The 23279-nt window shown below is 39.3% G+C and overlaps 1 protein-coding gene across 7 annotated transcripts in view; it reads left to right on the top strand.

The window, feature by feature from the left end:
- Positions 1–23279, top strand: part of vtd (RAD21 cohesin complex component verthandi) — a 270142-nt gene that overhangs the window by 45731 nt on the left and 201132 nt on the right. Inside the window, exon 4 of one of the 7 annotated variants that reach the window (XM_070285357.1) lies at positions 3324–3489. The exons of the other annotated variants lie outside the window; for them this stretch is intronic. Coding sequence (XP_070141458.1) covers positions 3324–3334 — 11 coding nt within the window. The 3' untranslated portion in view covers positions 3335–3489. Of the gene's footprint in view, positions 1–3323; positions 3490–23279 lie in introns of those variants that run through there. 7 annotated transcript variants of the gene reach the window in all.

Genomic DNA, 23279 nt, shown 5'->3' with positions numbered 1-23279 from the left:
TAAAAGCCAGCAGCCTCCACTGCCTCATAAACCCCGGTCGCCCCTGTGTCTGGACTACAAGGACCTGCTCTACAACTCCACACTAAAGCCAATATGTACGTATGGCTCACAGCTCTGGGGGAACGCGTGCAGCACCAATCTAGACATCATACAGCGCGCCCAATCAAAAATCCTGAGAACTATCACTGGGGCACCATGGTATATTCGTAACGAACACATCCATAGGGATCTCGGCATTCCTGCAGTTACGAACGAAATAGAAAAACAAAAAGCGTCCTACAAGGAAAAACTCTCCACCCATCCAAATCCTTTAGCAAGGGACTTGATACGAGTTTCCAGAAGAAGCCGCCTAATACGTAACGACCATCCAACCCAGCCATAATTAGTCAGGGCCATTTACTCTGTACCAGTCTCATGACTGCTAGTTAGGTAGTATTGTAAGATTTGATACACTTATTGTTAGTCTCATAAATGAGAAGATTCAATAAATAAAAGCAAAGCCTAAAAAAAAAGTTTCTCAGATATGCAGCTTGATATTCCTTTCTTAAGTTTGACAGAAGTTGTTTAAGCTCAGATACAGCTTTGTTTATCTGCAGGATAGTGAGTTTCTTGCCAACGTTTTCTCAGGTCTCTTTTTATGTTGAATTTTTCCTCGAATTTCGGTAGATTGGTTTGGTTGTTGATTTCTGTGGCTGTGATTCGAATTTATATTGCTTGCTTTGTGAATTGTATTTGTAAAAAGCTCCACTACATAGTTTAGTTCCTCTCCTGTTTTTAACAAAACATCTAGGCTTATGGCTTCTTCTTGGTAGATGACTTTATAGGGCTTGTCTAACATACCATATGAGCTATTGTACCATAAGTAGCTATTATCGGAGAGTGATCTGAAACTTTCCATTAAATGCATATATGATTGTGAGATACCAGAGAATTCTACGAAGTTTATATAGTTCACATCATTTTGGGTTAGTAAGTCTAGAGCCGCACCATGGGTGTTTGGCATTGAAGTCGCCTCCAACAATAAACTTTGTTCCCAGTCCTTGAAAGAAGTTTTTGTAAATCTCGATGGAAGATAAATTGCTGTGATTGAGACATCTGCATACATGAATTTATTCTCATTTGTGGCAGGCAGCCTGTATAGCATTTTCTCTAGTACTATCCATAATTTTTAATTTCAGACCGTTCTTAACAAAAATTTCTGCGCCTCCAAGGGCTCTATCAGACGGATGATCAGCTCTTATTGTCCAACTACTCTAAAAAATAAACATACAAAAGACAATCACAAACATATAAAACAACACATATACATTGTTACAAAACATAAATATTATGACGAAAACTTACATTATCTTGTGAGTTCATTTCACGAGCGTCGTTTTCTTTGCAATCCATTTTTATGCATTTATTAAAGAATACTGAACTCATCTGCACAGTTGTACGTTGACAACTAACAAGCTGTACAGCTGTGTAAAAAATGACAAATATAGTACTCACTCTCGAAGGGTACAACCATATACTGCACTCACGCAAAGTGGGCACACTAAAAATGTTGTGCTATCTACTTCTGGCCTATAGAGTATACTGTACAGAAAGGATTGGGTGCAGTATTTTTAAGAACTCTACACTACTGTACAGATCTGTTATGCTACAAATGAGTGCAGAAGTCTAGTATACACACACAAATTACTTGAGTCGTATCTCTACAACAGAGTCTTCGCAGTGAGGTGCAACGCAACAACATCCGGCACCTATTCAATCGAAGCTGGAGTCCCACAAGGAAGCGCACTTGGGCCTACCCTATTTGTTCTATACACAGCGGATATCCCCACAAGCGACCAGCTAACACTATCCACTTTCGCTGACGACACTGCGATCCTCAGCCGTTCCAGATGTCCAATCCGGGCAACAACCCAGCTCGCCAACCACCTCAAGGTAGTAGAGAAGTGGCTATCTGATTGGCGTATTAAAATAAATGAACAAAAGTGTAAGCACATAACGTTCACTCTCAACAGACAAACATGCCCTCCGCTCTACCTGAACAGCACGCAGATCCCCGAAGTCAACGTGGTAACGTACCTGGGCGTCCACTGGACAGACGCCTAACATGGCGAAGACATATTGAATGCAAGAAAATTCATCTAAAACTAAAAGCCAGCAGCCTCCACTGCCTCATAAACCCCGGTCGCCCCTGTGTCTGGACTACAAGGACCTGCTCTACAACTCCACACTAAAGCCAATATGTACGTATGGCTCACAGCTCTGGGGGAACGCGTGCAGCACCAATCTAGACATCATACAGCGCGCCCAATCAAAAATCCTGAGAACTATCACTGGGGCACCATGGTATATTCGTAACGAACACATCCATAGGGATCTCGGCATTCCTGCAGTTACGAACGAAATAGAAAAACAAAAAGCGTCCTACAAGGAAAAACTCTCCACCCATCCAAATCCTTTAGCAAGGGACTTGATACGAGTTTCCAGAAGAAGCCGCCTAATACGTAACGACCATCCAACCCAGCCATAATTAGTCAGGGCCATTTACTCTGTACCAGTCTCATGACTGCTAGTTAGGTAGTATTGTAAGATTTGATACACTTATTGTTAGTCTCATAAATGAGAAGATTCAATAAATAAAAGCAAAGCCTAAAAAAAAAGTTTCTCAGATATGCAGCTTGATATTCCTTTCTTAAGTTTGACAGAAGTTGTTTAAGCTCAGATACAGCTTTGTTTATCTGCAGGATAGTGAGTTTCTTGCCAACGTTTTCTCAGGTCTCTTTTTATGTTGAATTTTTCCTCGAATTTCGGTAGATTGGTTTGGTTGTTGATTTCTGTGGCTGTGATTCGAATTTATATTGCTTGCTTTGTGAATTGTATTTGTAAAAAGCTCCACTACATAGTTTAGTTCCTCTCCTGTTTTTAACAAAACATCTAGGCTTATGGCTTCTTCTTGGTAGATGACTTTATAGGGCTTGTCTAACATACCATATGAGCTATTGTACCATAAGTAGCTATTATCGGAGAGTGATCTGAAACTTTCCATTAAATGCATATATGATTGTGAGATACCAGAGAATTCTACGAAGTTTATATAGTTCACATCATTTTGGGTTAGTAAGTCTAGAGCCGCACCATGGGTGTTTGGCATTGAAGTCGCCTCCAACAATAAACTTTGTTCCCAGTCCTTGAAAGAAGTTTTTGTAAATCTCGATGGAAGATAAATTGCTGTGATTGAGACATCTGCATACATGAATTTATTCTCATTTGTGGCAGGCAGCCTGTATAGCATTTTCTCTAGTACTATCCATAATTTTTAATTTCAGACCGTTCTTAACAAGAATTTCTGCGCCTCCAAGGGCTCTATCAGACGGATGATCAGCTCTTATTGTCCAACTACTCTAAAAAAAGATTTACTGGTGAAGTGTGTTTCTGAAACAAGCATGATGTCTATTGCATTTGTTTTTTAAAATAAAATATTCCTAAATTGAGGCTTATTTGCATAATTTATTGACCAGTAAGTGTTAAGTAAGTTATTGGTGAGCTCAAATTGCTTTTCTAAAAGATGTTCTATTCTTTCTAGAGAAGTATTCGAATTACTATTTCCTTTAGAAACTTGAGCGTATGATTGATAATCTTTTGGTTGTTGGATTGGCTTAACAGGCAGAATAGGTGATTGGTATTTTGCAGAATCATTTTGGTTCTAGTCTTTGTTGTGCATCTGTTTGCGACCAGTAGCTAATTGTTTTGATATGAGCTCCTTATAGAGTCTACATCTTTTGTAGCTGGCAGCGTGATCTTCGTTGCAATTCGCACATGTTGCTGGTTGTTCTTTATTATTTGTACATAAGTTGCTGGGATGCTTACGAGAGCGTTTTACGCACCTATGAGTTTTGTTACAATAAGATTTTGTATGCCCGAATTCGTGGCAACGGTGACACTGAACAATGTCATTTGCTTTCCGAGGGGGCTCTATTTTGACAACTGCGTTACCAATGTGCTTAATTTCGTATATATCTTTGTTATTATTGGTGAGCTTAAAGTCTAAGAAGAACAGATTTAATGGGTCTTTGGCTTCACGGCTTTTAATGTTATTTATGATTTTGATCCACATCTCGTTCAATTACATCAATATCCGTTGAGAAGTGCAGATTCTTTATTACGACGCTAAATGCTCTCTCATGTTTAAGTTGGTATGTATGAAACTTGACAAAATCGCTAGCAAGAGTTTTAACGAGGGACATGTATTCATCAATCCACTTAACCATTTAACCAGATTTATAAAGGAAATTTTCTTTTCATACCCTTGCAGGGTATTATAATTTCAGTCAGAAGTTTGCAATGCAGTGAAGGGGACGTTTCCGACCCTATAAGGTATATATATTCTTGATCAGCATCAACAGCCGAGTCGATCTAGCCATGTCCGTCTGTCCGTCTGTCCGTTTCTTCGCAAACTAGTCCCTCAGTTTTGAAGTTATCTGAATGAAACTTTGCATATAGTCTTCTATATACTCTCACTGCTATATATGTCGGAACGGGCCGGATCGGACGACTATACTCGTATCATATATCTGCCATACAAATGTTCGATAAATTTTTGAAAAAAAATTATAACTTGGCTGTTTTTCAATATTATTCCATCATTATATATATATAGCCTTTTTATCTTATTCCAGAATTTTGTTAAAAATTTTATAAAAATCGGACGACTATATCTTATAGCTGCCATAGGAACGATAGTGAAAGTAATAGAAGAAATTATAACTTCGTTGTTTTTCAACGTATTTTCATCTACTTTGAGACATGAGCTTTTAGTATTATTTCAGAATTTTGGTAACAATATTATGAAATTCGGACAACTATATCATATAGGTGCCATAGAAGCGATCCGCAGATGTAGAGAAAATGTAAAGCTGGGAATGTATAACTGTAACTGTCAAACTGTAAACATAATAAGTATAGGTAAAATGTTATGAAACTCTGTTTAGTGTCTGTTTTCGGCATTATAATTTATGATAAAAATATGAAAACCAATCTGCAAGGGTATACAAACTTCGGCGTGCCGAAGTTAGCTTCTTTTCTTGTTTAATTTTGGTTTCGAGGTAGTCTAGTATACTTCTTAAGTCACGAACATCTGATAAGAAGATAGGTAGCGGCTTGGCAGGTTCATCAATGTTGTCTTCAGTTATTATGTCCAGTGCTTCGGTTTAGTCTGCATCATTACCTTTCTGATTTGGCGAACGTTCGGCTAAGATATCGAATTGATTGTAGGTAGTGCTGGGAGCTGTGTCCAGGGCAAGTTTTTCCTTTTGTAGAATCGGAGAAACTTGGTTTTGTCTCTTGATTCCCTTTGGCTTGGGCTTATTTTTTTGCCAGTTCCAAACAGCTGTGTCGTCTTCGTCGTCGCTCATGTTGGCAACAATACTTTTATGTGCTTATCAGCAATAACTGTTGTTTGTGTTTTGTTTTGCTTTCGCCTGTCGTTAAGCGTAGGTTCCTACGAAGAGCCACCATGTTTAACGGTCTTTTTCGTGCATGTTTGATTGTTTGGAGCGACGAATCCAAGTTTAATGTCTTTGGGAGTGATGGTAAACCATATGTACAACGTCCTCCCAACAAACAATTGGACCCCAAATACACGAAAAAGACCGTTAAACATGGTGGCTCTTCGATTATGGTCTGGGGCTGTTTCACCGCATCGGGCGTAGGTCTCCAAAAGAAGATAGAACGGCGAAATGTACAGGGACATCCTTATTAACAATTTATCTGAAGAATATGCCGATAATTTGCCACTTGCCTGGATATTTCAACAGGACAACGACCCGAAACACACCAGCAAGATAATCAAGTCGTGGCTTAGCCAAGAGACAATCAATGTTTTGCAATGGCTACCGCAGATCCCCGACTTGAACCCTATAGAGAACTTGTGGGGTATTCTTAAACAAGTCGTTGGCCAAAAAAAACAGCAAAAAAAAAAACGATTTTGACATATTTTGCAGGAAGAGTTGAAGAAAATCACCCCTCAACAGTGCGCACGTCTTGTGGGCTTAATGCCAAAGCGTTGCTCCGCTGTTCTTAATCAGAAAGGTCATCCCACTTAATATTAAACTAAATTTATTAAAATTATAAGGAATATTGGGCAAATTTTAACTTTTTGGATCATTTTCTTCCAGGTGGCTTAAGTATGTGAGCAGGACATTTTGGGGTTGGTCTCAGATTTTTTTAATTTTTCGTTGAATATATATTTTTATAACTTGGTTATTCTTTTATTAGAACACTGATATATAGAACTAATGTGACACAAATAATTGGAGCTGTGGAATAAAAACTTTTCTTAATTTTCGTTAAAGTTCTTGGATGAAGTCTTGTGGCTTAAGTCTATGAGCACCACTGTACATGTAAACCAAAATTTTTTTTGGCAATTTTTTTTTGTTTAAAAAATAGTTTATTACTTAAAGAATATACTGTGTAAGTTTCATCATCGAATTCCAACTTTAAGTGCCTCAAATTGAGTATGCAAGCAAAGTATACAAGTGTTAACGTGGGCACATAAAAAACTTTAAACGTCTTTTTCTCAGCTTCTAATTTTTGCATTTCTGCCTATGCTATGGACACGATTCAGAAAAAACTACGTAACATATCGGAGTGAATTAAATTTTATTATGATCAGCATGAAATTATCTTCTATTTGAACCTACATGGTTGTTATAAAACTGAGTATTACTATTTTTTAAGGGGGTGGGAAGTGAAAACTGATCACCTGAAAATGGCATTTTTTTCTTCAAATCAAAATTTAATTTTTTTGTCTTGATTTCTTTTGGGTTTTTTAGGTTCAAATAGAAGATACAGGTGTAATGAATACAAACAAATTTGGTTTACGGGTTTTGGACAGGAATTACGACCCCTATCGTGTCCATAGTACGGCAACTCAAAGCTCGAGGCGCTACGGCATATGTTCCGTAAATCCGCCATTTTGTAAAATATTGTTTATAACTAATTTTTTTTGTCATCTCTGATTCTACTTTTAACTATATCCAAAGTTTCACGACGATTGCTTGACTATTTCTTATAAAAAAAAATTCACGAAAAATGACCAAATTTTGACCGCTTACATGTATATCCCCCCTTAAGGGGTTTTTCTCATTCAAAACCCGTTTTTTGGACCCTTTTTAAAAAAATTCTTATTTGAAAACGCAAAGAATAATTGAAAACTTTTTTTATTTATTGTATTAAAAAATGTTCAAAGTAATAAAAAAAAATTTTTTTTGCCTCGATACGAGGGTTGTTCAAAGAGTAATGAGACTTCAAACTTGGTGGTGAAAAAAAAAGGTGTCGTCCTGGCGGCCACGATTCAGGGTCTCCAGAACGTCCGAAATGAAAAAAAAAACGGGTTTATAATCAGAATAGATGTCATTTTCGGGTTACGGAACAAATTTTTAAAAAATTTTTGTAAACAAAAAGGCGGCTATTCAAAAAAAATTTCGATTTCGGGCTTTTTTTGTAGTTTAGTGTAAAAAAAATTGAAAAAAAATTTTTTGTTAATTTGTTCCGTCACCCGAGAATGGTGACAATTCTGCGTCGATTCCTCTTTATTTAATGAAAATCGGTTCACTTGAACTGGAGATATCATGGCCGCCAGTTCGAAAAACGTGGTTTCGAGATAAACGCGTTTGAAGTTTGAAAAAAGCTCATTTTGCGAAGACCTTGCTTCACAAAAAAGGATGTAGCTTCTAAAGTATTTTAAATTTCTAAAAATCCTTTTGGGGACATATACACACCATCCCAAGCTATAAATAAATGCAAAAAAAAAAAAATCGAAAAAAAAAGTTGCCCAATGAGAAGACCCCCTTAATAAAAGTTCTTAACGTTCAAAACTTTTTTAAATAATGTAATAAATAAAGTAATATAAAAAAATATCAATTATTAATAACAAAAAAACACATTACTACAAACACCGTCATTGCCTGGGATCGATCCACTCATAAATATTGCCGACCAACCCTTTAACCCGCAGGACCACAGGACCGATTAAATGTGTGATGCACAAACACCAATATGAATTTGAAAGCCTTTTCATTCTCGTCCTAGCAAAGCCAAATATGAAATTTCGTCTCAAAATGTGTTGCCGCGTTCACGCACACATACACACCAAACCCTGCATTGTGTGCGTAATAAACGAAATCTAAAAAAAGAACAAGCAAATCATTCCCCATAAAGCAGGCAAAGCATGCCAGATGCGCTCTCTATATAGTTCTATACTCTTTGATATTAGTCAGTTGACTTGTCTGAATATTGGTGAATGCGAAGACAGATCTGTTTCATTTTTATTTATTTATTGTTATTATTTTTTTTATAGTCTCTTAACTAACGTAAGCATCAGTTTTACCATTATTTCTACAAAAAAAATTGTTTTTTGTCAACGCCCGAAAAATGAAAGCTTATGATATTAAAAATGAAATAAAGCAATAATAGTTTTAGATTTTGCCAAATGTATTTTTTGTTTGTTTTGAAGTACAATTGTTTCGCTTAGAACTAGTATATTTATACCCTTGCAGGGTATTATAATATCAGTCGGAAGTTCCCTCCCTATAAAGTATATATATACTTGATCAACATCAACAACCGAGTCGATCTAGCCATGTCCGTCTGACCGTTTCTACGCCAACTAGTCCCACAGTTTTAAATCTATCCGAAAGAAACTTGCATATAGTCTTCTATATAATCTAACTGCTATATATGTTGGAACGGGCCGGGTCGGACGTTTTAAATTTTATGAAAATCGGACGACTATATCTTATAGTCTATTTACACCAGGCTGCGTTATTGCGTTATTGCGTTAACTCAGTAAACGTAGTTTTTTTTTACTAGTAGTTTTTAGTGATGGGAAAGAGTTGCGTCCTAGTTGCGTCCAAGTTGCGTTCATATCGATAACAACAGATTTGTTCGATATTCGTGTCGATTACAACAAATTTTTTAGATTTCTACTACCACCAATTCGGAAAAAAAAAAACTAAGCAGCCGACGATTGATAAATCAAATAATTCAATCTGATTTCTTTTTTTTTTCCGCATAATATTTATTAATTTTATAAGCTTTGCTGCTTTAAGCTTAATATCTACTATTCAATCATTGGTTCAATAACATGTAGCAGAGGAAACAATTCAAAAAAATATTTAACTAGGTTATTCGCCGGGTGGGCAGCTCCCGTATGATGACTCTCCTAAGTCGTCGTCTTCCTCTTGCAGCTGGCAGTGCTCTCGCCAGCGGGTTGGGGTGTCGAATTAACCTGGTTCGGTGTCGGGCGGCAATGGTGTTTATGGAGTCTCCCACAGCAGGGACATGTAGCTCTGTCCGTATATCCCGGTTCCTGATATACCACTCAGCACCTGTAATACGCCTTAGGAATCTGGCTTGGAAGGCTTGTATCCTTCGCAGATGCGATCTGGCTGCAGTGCTATATACAGCCACACCGTATTGCCAAATCGGTGCCAGTAGGGACTGATACAGGCGAGTCTTGCACCTAAGGCTCAGCTTCGATTTAGGGCCTGTGAGCCAGCTAATGCGCCTGGCAGTGTTTTCCAATTTGGCCCTAATCTGCTTGATATGTGTGCTGAACGTCAGTCTCTTATCAAGCACCAGTCCCAGGTATGTGTGTTCCACAAGCTGGCAGAAGCTGGCCGTGAAGGAAGACACCTGGGCATGTGCTTCGCTTCAGGGTGTATGTGACCACCGCACACTTCTCCGTATTGATGGCCACATTCCACCTACAGGCCCAGTTTTCAAACCTCTTGAGGAGAATCTGAAGTTTATCAGTGGCACTATAGATGCAGCTGGATCTAGCCAATACTGCGGTGTCGTCTGCATATGTAGCAGCACACGCGCGCTCAGAGCTTAGATGAAGCGGGGCATCATGAGCGAATAGATTGTAGAGCGTGGGTCCTAATACGCTTCCTTGAGGGACACCAGCTCTGATATTCCTGGTGGAGGAGGCAACTCCATCCTGCACCACCTGGAAGCTCCTATCCTTGAGGTAGCTGCAGATGATCTCAAAGAGCTGTGGTGGCAGGAGCTCTTTGATCTTGGACAGAAGCCCCTCGTGCCAGACCCTGTCGAAAGCCTGCTGAATATCGAGAAATGCAGCCACGACATACTGGTTCCTTTGGTACCCCTCGACAATAAAATCGACGACTCGGTGGAGCTGTTCAGGAGTACCATGTCCTTTCAGAAATCCGAACTGGTGTCTTGGTATCGCCTCGATGACTTCAGGTAGCCTCTGGATCCTTTCAAGTATGCACCTCTCGAACACCTTGGCAAACGTGGGAAGGAGACTGATCGGCCTGTAGCTGGCTACGTTGTTGCAGCATTTCCCCTTTTTGTGAATCATTACCACGTTTGCGTTTTTCCAGGAGAGCGGGAAGTGTCCGAGTCTTAAAGGAGCATTGTATACCAGGACCAGGAAGAGGAGTGCTTTAACCGGAAGGAGTTTAGCAACTCTATTGGTGATGCCATCCGCTCCTGGCGACTTCCGGTTCTTCAACTTCCTGATCCTGGCCCGCACTTCTGGAAGCAGGATCGGTGAAATGGGAGGCGTCATTTGGTGAGGTATTTCTAGAGAAGCACGGACCTTTTCCGTCCTTTCCTGAGAGGATGTTGCGAAAGGGGTAAATCGCTCCTCCAGACTTTCGGCGAAGGCTTCCGCTCGGTCCTGTGGTGACTTTGCCCAATTTCCATCCGCTTTTCTCACAGGAAACTTGGGGGTTACTTGCCTTTTACTCTGCCCGGCAAGTTTCCAAAGCGCGTAGTCCGTGTCCCTGTCTGGTGTTGCCTCCTGGAGCTCCTTGTCAATGCGCTCCTGGCGTAGAAGTCTCAGCAGCTTCCTGATTTCAAAAATGGCCGAAAATGGATTTGTGTGATACACAATGTGTGAAGAAGAAGAACTGTCGTTGGAGGCACTACTAGGGGATTGGACGGAAAATGTCTTAGCCAGTCGTCCATTCCTGAGACTGGCCAGTGAAAGAATTGTCAGGACCAATTGGAAGAACTGGTAGAAAGGAAAAAAACTTAAAACAAACAATTAAAATAAAAATCTATAAATTTAAAATGTATATGTAAATTATTTATTGGAAATGTACGCCCAACGCTTGCCTAATGCGTTTAGCACTTTCGGTTGCATTTCCTATAAAAGTTTCTTGATCAGGTTGTCCCTCCATTATTGCACACTTTTGCTCTATATGGCAAGGGACCTCGATATAGTGGGGTACTCCGCAGAGGATCCCAAGGTGTTCAGGGCAATCCCTGAATTTTGAAGCTCCTCGAAGGTTAATGGAGATATCCCAGCCAATTCCATGAACTTCATCTTTATGTTGCTTTATAGCTGATATTATCCAGCTTTCGTCGTTGTTCATTTTCGTAATTTTTATACCCTTGCAGGGTATTATAATTTCAGACAGAAATTTGCAACGCAGTGAAGGAGACGTTTCCGACCCTATAAAGTATATATATTCTTGATCAGCATCAACAGGGGAATCTTTCTAGACATGTCCGGAAGAAATCGATTTTTTTGCCATTTTTGCGAAATTTGATAAGGGGTTACATCATTAAAATTGGCAAAAATGGCCAAAAATGTTGATTTCTTAAAATTTTAAATTTGGTATGCAGTTTTTTTAAATTAGTAAAAACTAACACAAAACTGCTTTCCGAATCGAAATTAATGCATTTTTGGCTTAGTTATGATATATTTTAATCGTTACCTGCAAGGGTATACAAACTTTGGCTGGCCAAAGTTAGCTTTATTTCTTGTTTTTTTATACCCTTGCAGGGTATTATAATTTCAGTCAGAAGTTTGCAACGCAGTGAAGGAGACGTTTCCGACCCTATAAAGTATATATATTCTTGATCAGCATCAACAGCCGAGTCGATCTAGCCATGTCCGTCTGTCCGTCTGTCCGTCTGTCCGTCCGTCTGTCCGTCTGTCCGTTTCTACGCAAACTAGTCCCTCAGTTTTAAAGCTATCTGAATGAAACTTTGCATATAGTCTTCTATATACTCTCACTGCTATATATGTCGGAACGGGCCGGATCGGACGACTATATCATATAGCTGCCATACAAATGTTCAATAAATTTTTAGAAAAAAAACTATAACTTTGCTGTTTTTCAACATTTTTGCACCATTTTTTAGATATAGTCATTTTATATTATTTTTGAATTTTGGTAAAAGTTTTATGAAAATCGGACGACTATATGATATAGATGCCATAGGAACGATCGGGAAATTATTAGGAAAAAAATTATTGCTTCGTTGTTTTTCAACGTATTTTTATCTACTTTGGAATATAAGCTTTTTTTATTATTCTAGAATTTTGGTCTAAATTTCATAAAAATCGGACAACTATATCATATAGCTGCCATATAAACCGATCGGTAGATGTATACAAAATGTAAAGCTGGGAATGCAAAACTGTAACTGTCAAACTGTAAACATAATAAGTATAGGTAAAATGTAATGAAATAATATCTGCAAGGGTATATAAACTTCGGCGTGCCGAAGTTAGCTTCCTTTCTTGTTTAATAATTTAACCAGAATGGCTCGAATCTTAATGACCCAATTGCAATCTGCAAGGTTATACAAACTTCGGCGTACCGAAGTTAGCTTCCTTTCTTGTTTTAATTTAAGTGCCTGCCTCATCTGGCCTCACAGTCATCGGATCAATTTTCGAGCACTTTTTCGAGTGTTTGGGGCCGTATTTCGTCAATGCCATCACGAATGTTGGAATTCAATTGGTCAAATGTCTTTGGATGGTGGCCACTTGTCTTTAACGGCGGCCTAACGGTGTCAAGTCGCAGCTTCTTGGCGGCCAATTGACATCACCATTTCGGTTGATTAAACGGTCATCGAACATTTCGCGCAATAAGTTCAATGTTGCTTGAGATGTGTCCTAGTGAAATCTAACATTGTCCACTTCAATACTATCAAGAGCGGGCACAAATAAATTGGTTATTATTTTGCTATAGGTTTCTCCATTGACCAATGATGCCTTCGCTCCAAAATCTGCACCAATCACTAGCAATGGATGCATTGGCTTTTCTAAGACCTCGTTTCGGTTTTCCAGTCCCAGATACAGTAGATACTGGGCGCTGTTGGTGCTTCCTTGCGTCCTAATTTTAAAATGCATATTCGTACAATTTCTGCCCAATTGTTGTCTCAATCGTAAAAGAAGAAGAATGACAAACATATTGCCAGACTCTAACCCGTGCTTCAAATCCTCTGTTGCCTCTTGCTTCGTAGTTTCCTTGCAGCTTCTGCAGCTTGGGTTATATGGCAGCTTCATCTTCATTGCGGGCGTTTCAATCGACCAATGTCCTGTGGCGACCGCTTGGATCCTGCTCAAATCCCGTTTGCTCTTGGATAACAGTTCTCAAAGTAAGGCCGACTTAACTTTTTTTAAAAATCGAAACAAATTTTTTTTCCTTAAAAAACTCTTTAGGGTCTCAAAAATAACATACCAAAAGATAGAGTCCGGCAAATGTGTCTAAGTGTCGAAATTTTCCATTCTGCGGCGATGCCGCATGTAAATATATACGATTTTAAAACTTTAAACGCGTTTTTCTCAAAACCACTTTTTTTGAGTTGGCCGGAAACCTAACTGGAACAAATTTTAACCGATCGCTTTGAAATTTTGACATTATATCCAAAATACCTTTGTCTATCGACACACGTAGGTTTTTTTTGTTTATTTTTGCTTACTTTTTTTTTATCAACAATTTTGCGACGTTTTTTTCTCATGAAAATTGAACATTTTTTTATCACTCACTAACTAAGGACGTTAGGTTTTCGGTCATGGACCCCTTTCAAAAAAATAGGGCCTACGAAGACATGCTGCACAGCCGCCATTTTGTTTTCGATTTATTAACAAAAAAATTTATTTTGTAGTTCACATCTAACATTATCAAACCTTCTTTAAAATTTTTCGATTGGCTTTTTCATTTGGCCAAAAAAAATTATAGAAAATGGGCTTTTTTTTTGCCAGTTACTCAGATGTCCCCCCTTAAGTCTTCAAATATTCTGCTGTTATCTCCTCTAACCATACTTTTTCTATAGTTTGCCTTAACTCTGCCATTGGTTTAGGCTTCCGCTTTTTTATTTTTTGGGTTGAGTTCGGGCCTGTTTCCGGGCCAGTCTAAGGACTTAATGCCCAATTCATCCCTGAAATTTGATATCTATAGTTAGAAAAATGTCAACAGTAATTGAATAAGTTGTTTTAATATCAAGAGGACATTGAATTACTCACAGATCGTGCCCGATGGCAAGGGGCAGAAACATCCTGAACAAGAAAGGAAGCTAACTTCGGCACGCCGAAGTTTGTATACCCTTGCAGATTGGTTTTCATATTTATACTATAAATTATAATGCCGAAAACAGACACTAAACAGAGTTTCAAAACATTTTAACTATACTTATTATGTTTACAGTTTGACAGTTACAGATATACATTCCCAGCTTTACATTTTCTCTACATCTACGGATCGCTTCTATGGCAGCTATATGATATAGTTGTCCGATTTTCATAAAATGTATACCAAAATTCTATAATAATAAGTAAAGCTCATATTTTAGAATAATTAAAAATAGGGTCCGCTTCTCTTTCTGTTGTGGATTCAATACTGGGCACAACTCCACTTAAAATAATGTCTTTATATTTTTCTGCGTTGACCATACCTTGAATCATTAAAATTGCTTCACATTTATATTTGGATATGCATCCCCATATCATAATGTATGGTGAATGTTTAACGGTGGCTACACAGCAGTTTTCCGAAAATCGTTCACCCTTTCTACGGTGCACCTTGCAGGAGCCATCGGGTCCAATAAGGTTGAGTTTGGACTCATCTGAAAATAGTACTTCAGAATCACTCCAATTTTCCGTCTCCTTCGCCCAGTTTAGTATTTTTTTTTTTAATTTGACTTGTCAGGAGTGGCTTTTTTGCAGGTGCTCTTGCTAATAAGCCCATATCGTTTAGGCGACGTTGAATCGTTCGCACTGAAACATTCTTTGCAAATTGTTGTCCTACCTCAGATGCTATCTCAATTGCATTTTTAAACCGATCTTGGAGGCTCATTCTCATGATAGCACGATCTTACCATGCAGTAGTGCATTTTTTCATTCCCGTTCCTTCTTTCCTCTCCACTTTCCCAGTCTCACGATATATTTTAAAAAATCGACGCACTGAGCTTTCATTAAAATGTGTTTGAGCTGCTATTGGCCGATTTGACACATTTTTTTTTGTAGTTTAGTGTAAAAAAAATTGAAAACAAATTTTTTTTTAATTTGTTCCGTCACCCGAGAATGGTGACAATTCTGCGTCGACTCCACTTTGTTTCATGAAAATCGGTTCAGTTGAACTGGAGATATCATGGCCGCCAGTTCGAAAAACGTGGTTTCGAGATAAACGCGTTTGAAGTTTGAAAAAAGCTCATTTTGCGAAGAACTTGCTTCACAAAAAAGGCTGTATCTTCTAAAGTATTTCGAATTTCTAAAAATCCTTTTGGGGACATATACACACCATCCCAAGCTATAAATAAATGCAAAAAAAAAAAAATCGAAAAAACAAGTTGCCCAATGAGAAGACCCCCTTAAGGGGGGACATCTGAGTAACTGGCAAAAAATAGCCCATTTTCTATAATTTTTTTTGGCCAAATGAAAAAGCCAATCGAAAAATTTTAAATTAGGTTTGATAATGTTAGATGTGAACTACAAAATAAATTTTTTTTTTTATTAAATCGAAAACAAAATGGCGGCTGTGCAGCATGTCTTCGTAGGCCCTATTTTTTTGAAAGGGGTCCATGGCCGAAAACCTGACGTCCTTAGTTTTTGATCTAGAACAAAAAATCAAATTTTGTTAGTTTCTATATCTCAACCGCTATCGACGTACGTAGGATTTTTTCGATATTTTGATTTTTAGCAAAATGGTGAGTGATTAAATAAAAAGTTTAATTTTCATGATAAAAAAAAAAAGTAAGCAAAAAAAAAAAAAAAAAATCCTACGTACGTCGATAGCCATAGGTATTTTGGATATACTGTCAAAATTTCAGATCGATCGGTTAAGATTTGTTCGAGTTATGTTTTCAGCCAACTCAAAAAAAGTGGTTTTGAGAAAAACGCGTTTAAAGTTTTAAAATCGTATATGATTACATGTGAGGCATCGCCGCAGAATGGAAAATTTCCACACTTAGAAACTTTTGCCGGACTCTATCTTTTGATATGTTATTTTTAAGACCCTAAAGTATTTTTTAAGCAAAAAAAAATTTTCGATTTTTAAAAAAAGTTACTCAGATGTCCCCCCTTAAGGGGTTATCCTGGTTTTGAAGCACTAAAAAAGGCCTATTTTCGTGGATTTTTTTAAAAGATCATACGACAATTTTACAAATTTAATTTATTGTACATTAAAATATAAGTTTTGAACTACAAGGTGCGTTCCAAAGTAAACAGGACTTTTTTAATCTAGCACCCTCTAGTGGCGCCATCTATATGCCAACTGGTGCGTTAGAATTTGCTATCCTTTATCGACTTCCAGTACAAATTTCATTACATATCATCTATTGGAAGTAAGGTTATTGCGTTTTAAGTGTCAGTATGTTTTTGTCATCGGTGCGAAAATGAGCTTCGAACAAAGAGCCTTAATGTTTTAAAATTTGTAAAACTCTTACCGAAACGTTTTAATTGATGAAACAAGTTTATGGCGACGATTGCCTATCCCGTAGCAGAGTGCACGAGTGGTTTCAACGTTTTCAAAGTGGTAATGAGGACATAAATGACGATGAAAATGTGGACCAAACAAAATCCGTGATCACCGAAAATTCCATCGAAATTGTGCGTGAATTCATAAAAAATCTGCCGAAATCATCATTGAAATATATGGAAATAGAATTGAACATCTCCAAAACATCAATTTATCGCATTTTGACCGAACATTTGGCTTTACAAAAGGTGTGTGCACGGTTTGTTCCGCATAAATTGACTAACGTCCAAAAATTGCTCCGCTTGTGTCCGACTATTTGACGAAAAATCACATTTAAACATCAACCACTCCCCGTATTCACCTGATATGGCACCGTGCGACTTCTACCTTTTCGGAAAAATGCATTTGCCGATGAAAGGAAAGCGTTATGCAGACGTACAGGCCATTCAAAAGGCTTGCACCGGCATACTGGCGGCCATACCGTGCAACGAGCTAAAACACTCGTTCGACATGCTTTTGGACCGTGAAAAACTCTGTATTAAAGCAGAAGGAGACTATTTTGAATAAAATAAATTGATTTTGCCGAAAAAACTATTTGTTCTGTCTAATTTTTAAAAGTCCTGTTTACTTTGGAACGCACCTTGTACATTATGTAAAAATTTGAACAAAAAATATTAAAAAATTAGCCGTTGAGGCAGGCTTGAACTTAACCCCACAAGAAATTATGTCCTTGCGGTAGGCAGGATATCTCCGTCGATGTTTATAGGAATGTTTTAATTAAAAATTGAATTTTTGGTAGCGCTTTTTTTAAAAAGTGTCATATTTTACGTCATTTTTTGCCATATTTTGGCTTATAAAATGAGTTGTAAATGAAGATATAAAAAATCCTTCGTGCAATGACAACAAAACCATGTCTAGAATAAGTGTACAAAAGCAGAAGCCGATCGGTGCAATAGTTTTCGAGAAATCGTGACTACCGACTTCAAAAAAATGGTTTCGAGAAAAACGACGCAAAAGTTCGAATTGCCAGTTGTGACTCATACGACGCGCTGGGCTTTAAATTTTGACCACTTATTTATTATCTCAAAAACTAGTCCGTGAACGAAGGATTTTTAAGAATTTTGATTTAAAAAAAAATGGCGACGATTTTACCAAAAAATTTCCTTTTTAAGGGGTAAAATTTTCCGTTTTAATGCTCTAAAAAAGGAAGTTTTCAAAAAAATTAAAAATCCTTCGTTCACGGACTAGTTTTTGAGATAATAAATAAGTGGTCAAAATTTGGTGTTGATCGGATTAATAGTTTTTTAGTAATCGTGTCCACCGCAAAGGTAACTTCGAAAAAAACGATTCTGAGATAATCGCGTTTAAAGTTTCAAGTTTGTTCTGGCCGCCGTGCATGTCGTGCGCTATAAATAGCTACAACTTCGGTTGTAATGCTCCGATCGTTATAAATATTTGTGAGAGTATTCTCAACAGTATATACTTTAAGAATATGCAATAAAAAAAAATCGACTTTTTCGACTATCACAACTGTATATAACCCCTTAACTGTAAGCCAATCCAAATAAAAAGGGAATTGGCTTTGAGCTTGCACAGGTAAATCGCTACCTGCCAGGTGTACATTTTTATACCCTTGCAGGGTATTATTATTTCAGTCAGAAGTTTGCAACGCAGTTAAGGAGACGTTTCCGACCCTATAAAGTATATATATTCTTGATCAGCATCAACAGCAGAGTCGATCTAGCCATGTCCGTCTGTCCGTCTGTCTGTTTCTACGCAAACTAGTCCCTCAGTTTTAAAGCTATCTGAATGAAACTTTGCATATAGTCTTCTAACATTAACTTCTAATTATAACATTGCTGTTTTTCAACATTTTGGCACCATTTTTTAGATATGACCATTTTATATTATTTCAGAATTTTGGTAGCAATTTTATGAAAATCGGACGACTATATGATATAGGTGCCATAGGAACGATCAGGAAATCAATAGGAAAAAAAATTATAGCTTCGAGATATATGTTTTTTTTTTTATTATTCTAGAATTATGGTATAAATTTTATAAAAATCGGACAACTATATCATATAGCTGCCATAAAGCGATCCGTAGATGTAAAGAAAATGTAAGGCTGGGAATGTAAAACTGTAACTGTCAAACTGTAAACATAATAAGTATAGGTAAAATGCTTCGCTGCGAACTTCATTGTGAAGAATCTATGGACAAGTCCACCTCTGTGGCAAAAGCTTTTGCTTTTCCAAATCCGACCTCTAAGGTCGTGGTGTCAGTGCCCTTACTTTCCGTTGTTTGTTCCAATTGCGAAATCCAAGTGAAACCAAAAGACAGTCGCATTTGTTCTGGGTGCCGCCCGACTGCGGGGCTTGCGTCTTATCCACTTGGCTACGCTCTTCTTTTTGGAGGTCGGATAAAGGACCTATTTATCCAACAAGTCAGTAAAGCAGTCCATAATGTCTAATCTTTCGGACACCGAAGAAGATCTAAACATCAGCGAGATCGTGGCTCGGCAGCAACGACAAATGAGTGAGGCACTTAATTGCTCATTAGCCGAATTCAGCCGGCGAATTGCCGCCTCCTCCTCCGTCAACACCGCACCAATATCAAACATTGATGTAGAACCAGAGCTAGCAGTCATAAATGGCGACGATGAAGACTGGTGGACCCCTAGATCGGCGAACAACAAACGCCGTCTCGTCTCCGGATCACCGAGCTCAGCCACCAAAATTCTGAAAAATTCCAATAGCCCTAATACTTCTACCAACCAATTCGATGAACTGTCAGACATGGACACAGACATCGAAGGTCCTCAAGCAGTCAGCCCCGAAGACCCAGCAATAGCTAGTACTTCAACCGGCTTAAGGCAGGTTAACACCAACAGTAGCAATACTATTAACAACGGCAGTAGTCTTACCAGCAGCTCTACCAACAATGCCGGAAGCAACAACAACAATCTCAGCCGGCCTGGGAGTCAGGAACATTTATCCACGCACAAACCACCTCCGATTGTGGTTGATAACTGTGAGAATCTGAACGGACTTATCAGATCCACAGACAAAATCGTTGACCCGACAAAATACTCCCTAAAATGTCATTCCAACAACTCTGTTTCCATCTTAGCTGCTGATTCTGATACATACAGAGCTATAACAAAATCCCACACTCTTAAAAAAGTGCCTTTCCATTCTTGGCAGTTGAAAGAAGAAAGGTCTTATCGAGTTGTCATCCGTGGTGTCCATCATTCTGTCCCGGATGAAAACATAAAGGAAAGCCTTACATCGGCTGGTCACACGGTTCGATTTGTTAACAGGCCCAGAAGCCGCTTCGACAAAACCAAGTTCGTTAACTTAGTTTTTGTTGAACTGGAACCAGCGACAAATAACAAAGAAATCCATGATATTAAAACGCTTTGTCGGCAACGGGTTCAAGTTGAACTCCCCTACAAAAAGGATGATGTTGTTCAATGCCACCGGTGTCAAGCTTTTGGACACACAAAAAATCATTGCCAAAAGCTTTTCAACTGCGTCAGATGCGGTCTGCAACACGGTGTGGAGGCCTGCTTAAAGGATCTTCACCCAGTGAAGTGTGTAAACTGTGGCGGAGACCATACAGCTAGCTATAAAGGCTGCCTCGTTTATCAGCAAGTTGCTAATCGACGGAAAAGTGTCACAACTCATCGCAGCACCGTTCTCCAACAGCCAGCTCATCCAGTAGTTCGGTCTAACCTTGTAACTTCAAGCTCCTACGCTAACGCAGTTCGTGGGCAAGTTAGTCGCCCCCAGCACCATGCTCCTATGAATCTCCTGCAGAGTCAACAATTTCCCCCATTGGGCAGCTACAATAGTAAGAAAAGTCAGCTACGCCACCAAAAGGAACCCCCTCGTCAGCAGCAGCAGCACCACCAGCAGCAGCAGCACCAGCAGCAGCAGCACCAGCAGCAGCAGCACCAACAGCAGCAACAGCACCAGCTGCAGCATTCACAACAACAACAACAGCAGCAGTCTTTCCCTCAACAACAGCGACGCAGCTCGCAGCAATCTTTCAACGACCATCAGTGGCAACGCCAAGAGCAAATGTTCTTGCAATCGAACGAAAGAATTTCGGTCCTTGTCGCCCAGTTTGACAAATTATTCCAAATGATGGTGTCGATGATGGGTCTTGTCTCTAGACTCCTACCACAAACTTCTCCAGGAACTGCACAAGCAGTTTCTGGATTTTTCCCTGCTAATATAGTCCAACAATGAGTTAAATTGGCCTTAACATTGGTGTGTGGAACGCCGACGGACTTGCCAACAAAGCCCTTGAGCTGGAGCTATTTGTGCAAGGTCATAATATTGATATTATGCTGGTCAGTGAAACACACTTTTGCTCAAGGTCGTTCTACAAATTGCACGGGTACGATATCCATCAAGCTACTCATCCTGCCGATCGAAAACGCGGTGGCTCAGCAATTATTATAAAATCCTGTCTTCAATATTACCAGTTCTACAGTATGCAAAGTCCAAATTTACAATGTGTAGCAGTTAAAGTTAAAACTGATCATGGCGAAACTGCTATTGCGTCCATCTATTGTCCACCAAATTTTCAATGTTCTGCTGACGACTTCGAAAAACTTTTTGACGATCTTGGAAGGAACTTCATCGTCGCAGGTGACTGGAATGCTCATCATCGCCTTTGGGGGTCTCGAAACTCAACTACCCGCGGAAGAGCACTCGCCGGCATAGTTCAAAGGTCTAATGTCCAGGTCCTTGCAACTGGAGGGCCTACGCACTATCCTCATAGCCAAAGAACTCCAACAGCTATTGACTTTGCTGTCTACAGTGGGATACGACCTGAGTGCCTCACCATCTCAGAAAATTTTGAGCTTAGCTCAGATCACATCCCATTAATAATTAAATTAAGAGTTGCTGCGCAGAAAATTTGCCATAGGCCTCGCATCCTGCCTCGAAATGCGAACCTTCCACGCTTCCAAGCTACAGTTAACCGGCTTGTTAACCTCAACATGGTGTTAAACTCTCCGGACGATATAGACGACGCTGTCGAGATATTTATACGAAATATTCATACCGCTGCCGAGGCCTCAACCTGTGGACAAGTACCGAACTCATCTAACCCACCTCAGGCTCTTTTAAAACCTGAGGTTATGGATCTAGTAAGGTTGAAGAGATCCCTTCGGCGCAGATATATGAGATCCCAACCCCCATTCGACAAAGCTGCATATCGACGCGCCGAAAACGATCTCAAAAAGCTTCTGTATGAGACAAAGCGTGAATATTTTGATGAGATGCTCCTCAACGCTGACCCCACCAAATCGAACGGCTTTAACCTCTGGAAATGTACCCGGAATATTAAGCGACAGCCCATCCGAAAGATCCCCATTAAGAAATCTGACGATACATGGTGCAGGTCTGATACAGAGATTTCACTAGCTTTTGCGGATGAACTAGAGAAGCGCTTCCAGCCTTTCGACCTCGCGAACCCCGAGGATGTTGAAGAAACATTAGCCTTCATAAATGCCCCCTCCCCTGAAGCGGTTCCGATCCAACATGTAAGCCCAGAAGAAGTTTGTCTTCATATTCGAAAGTTACATCCCAGTAAAGCGCCGGGATTCGATGGCATTGACAGCAGAATTGCCAAGGCTTTGCCTAAAAAGGGAATCTTGTTCCTTGTTCTCCTTTTTAACTCCATGCTTCGTATCCACCACTTCCCCTCTCAATGGAAGTGTGCTGTGATAACGATGATACCAAAGCCTGGTAAACCGGAGAACCTTGTTGAGTCATACCGACCGATAAGCTTACTACCCACCTTCTCTAAGATTTTCGAGAGAATATTCCTTACTAGAATAATGGGAGTAAGAAGCGTTCAGGAAGCCATTCCCGACCACCAGTTTGGTTTTAGGCAGCATCATGGGACCCCAGAGCAAGCACATCGAGTCGTCCAGCATATTTTAAATGCTTTTGAAAACAAGCAATACAGCTCTGCTATTTTTCTTGATGTCAAGGAAGCTTTTGATCGCGTGTGGCATGATGGCTTACTTTATAAGTTGAAGTCTCTACTACCGACTGGCCAATTCCTGCTTTTAAAGTCATACCTGCACGATCGTAGTTTTATGGTTGAGGTGAGAGGGGAAAGAGCAAGCATTCGTATGGTTCGTGCTGGCGTTCCGCAGGGAAGTGTCCTGGGCCCAGTACTGTACACTCTGTTCACTTCAGACCTACCAAGCCCTAATGGACCGGGCACACTTCTGGCCACCTATGCTGACGACACCGCGTTCCTTGTTAACTCCCCTTGTCGAAACGAAGCTTCAAGGATCACCCAGGAATTTCTGGACTCATACGGCAAGTGGACCAACAGGTGGAATATTTCTATAAATAATAGAAAGTCGCAGCACTGCAACTTCACCCTTAATGGAAAGATCCTCCCTAGGGTTGATCTCCATCACATCGCCATCCCACAAGCACCTCAGGCGCAGTACTTGGGTCTGATCCTGGACAAGCGGCTCACCTGGAAGCAACACACAACGAAGGTAGC

This window comes from Drosophila kikkawai, chromosome 3L, assembly GCF_030179895.1.
Source record: "Drosophila kikkawai strain 14028-0561.14 chromosome 3L, DkikHiC1v2, whole genome shotgun sequence".
Classification (NCBI taxonomy): Eukaryota; Metazoa; Arthropoda; class Insecta; order Diptera; family Drosophilidae; genus Drosophila; species Drosophila kikkawai.
The sequence above is the reverse complement of the archived record's forward strand: the minus strand, read 5'-3'. Positions and strand labels throughout refer to the sequence as shown.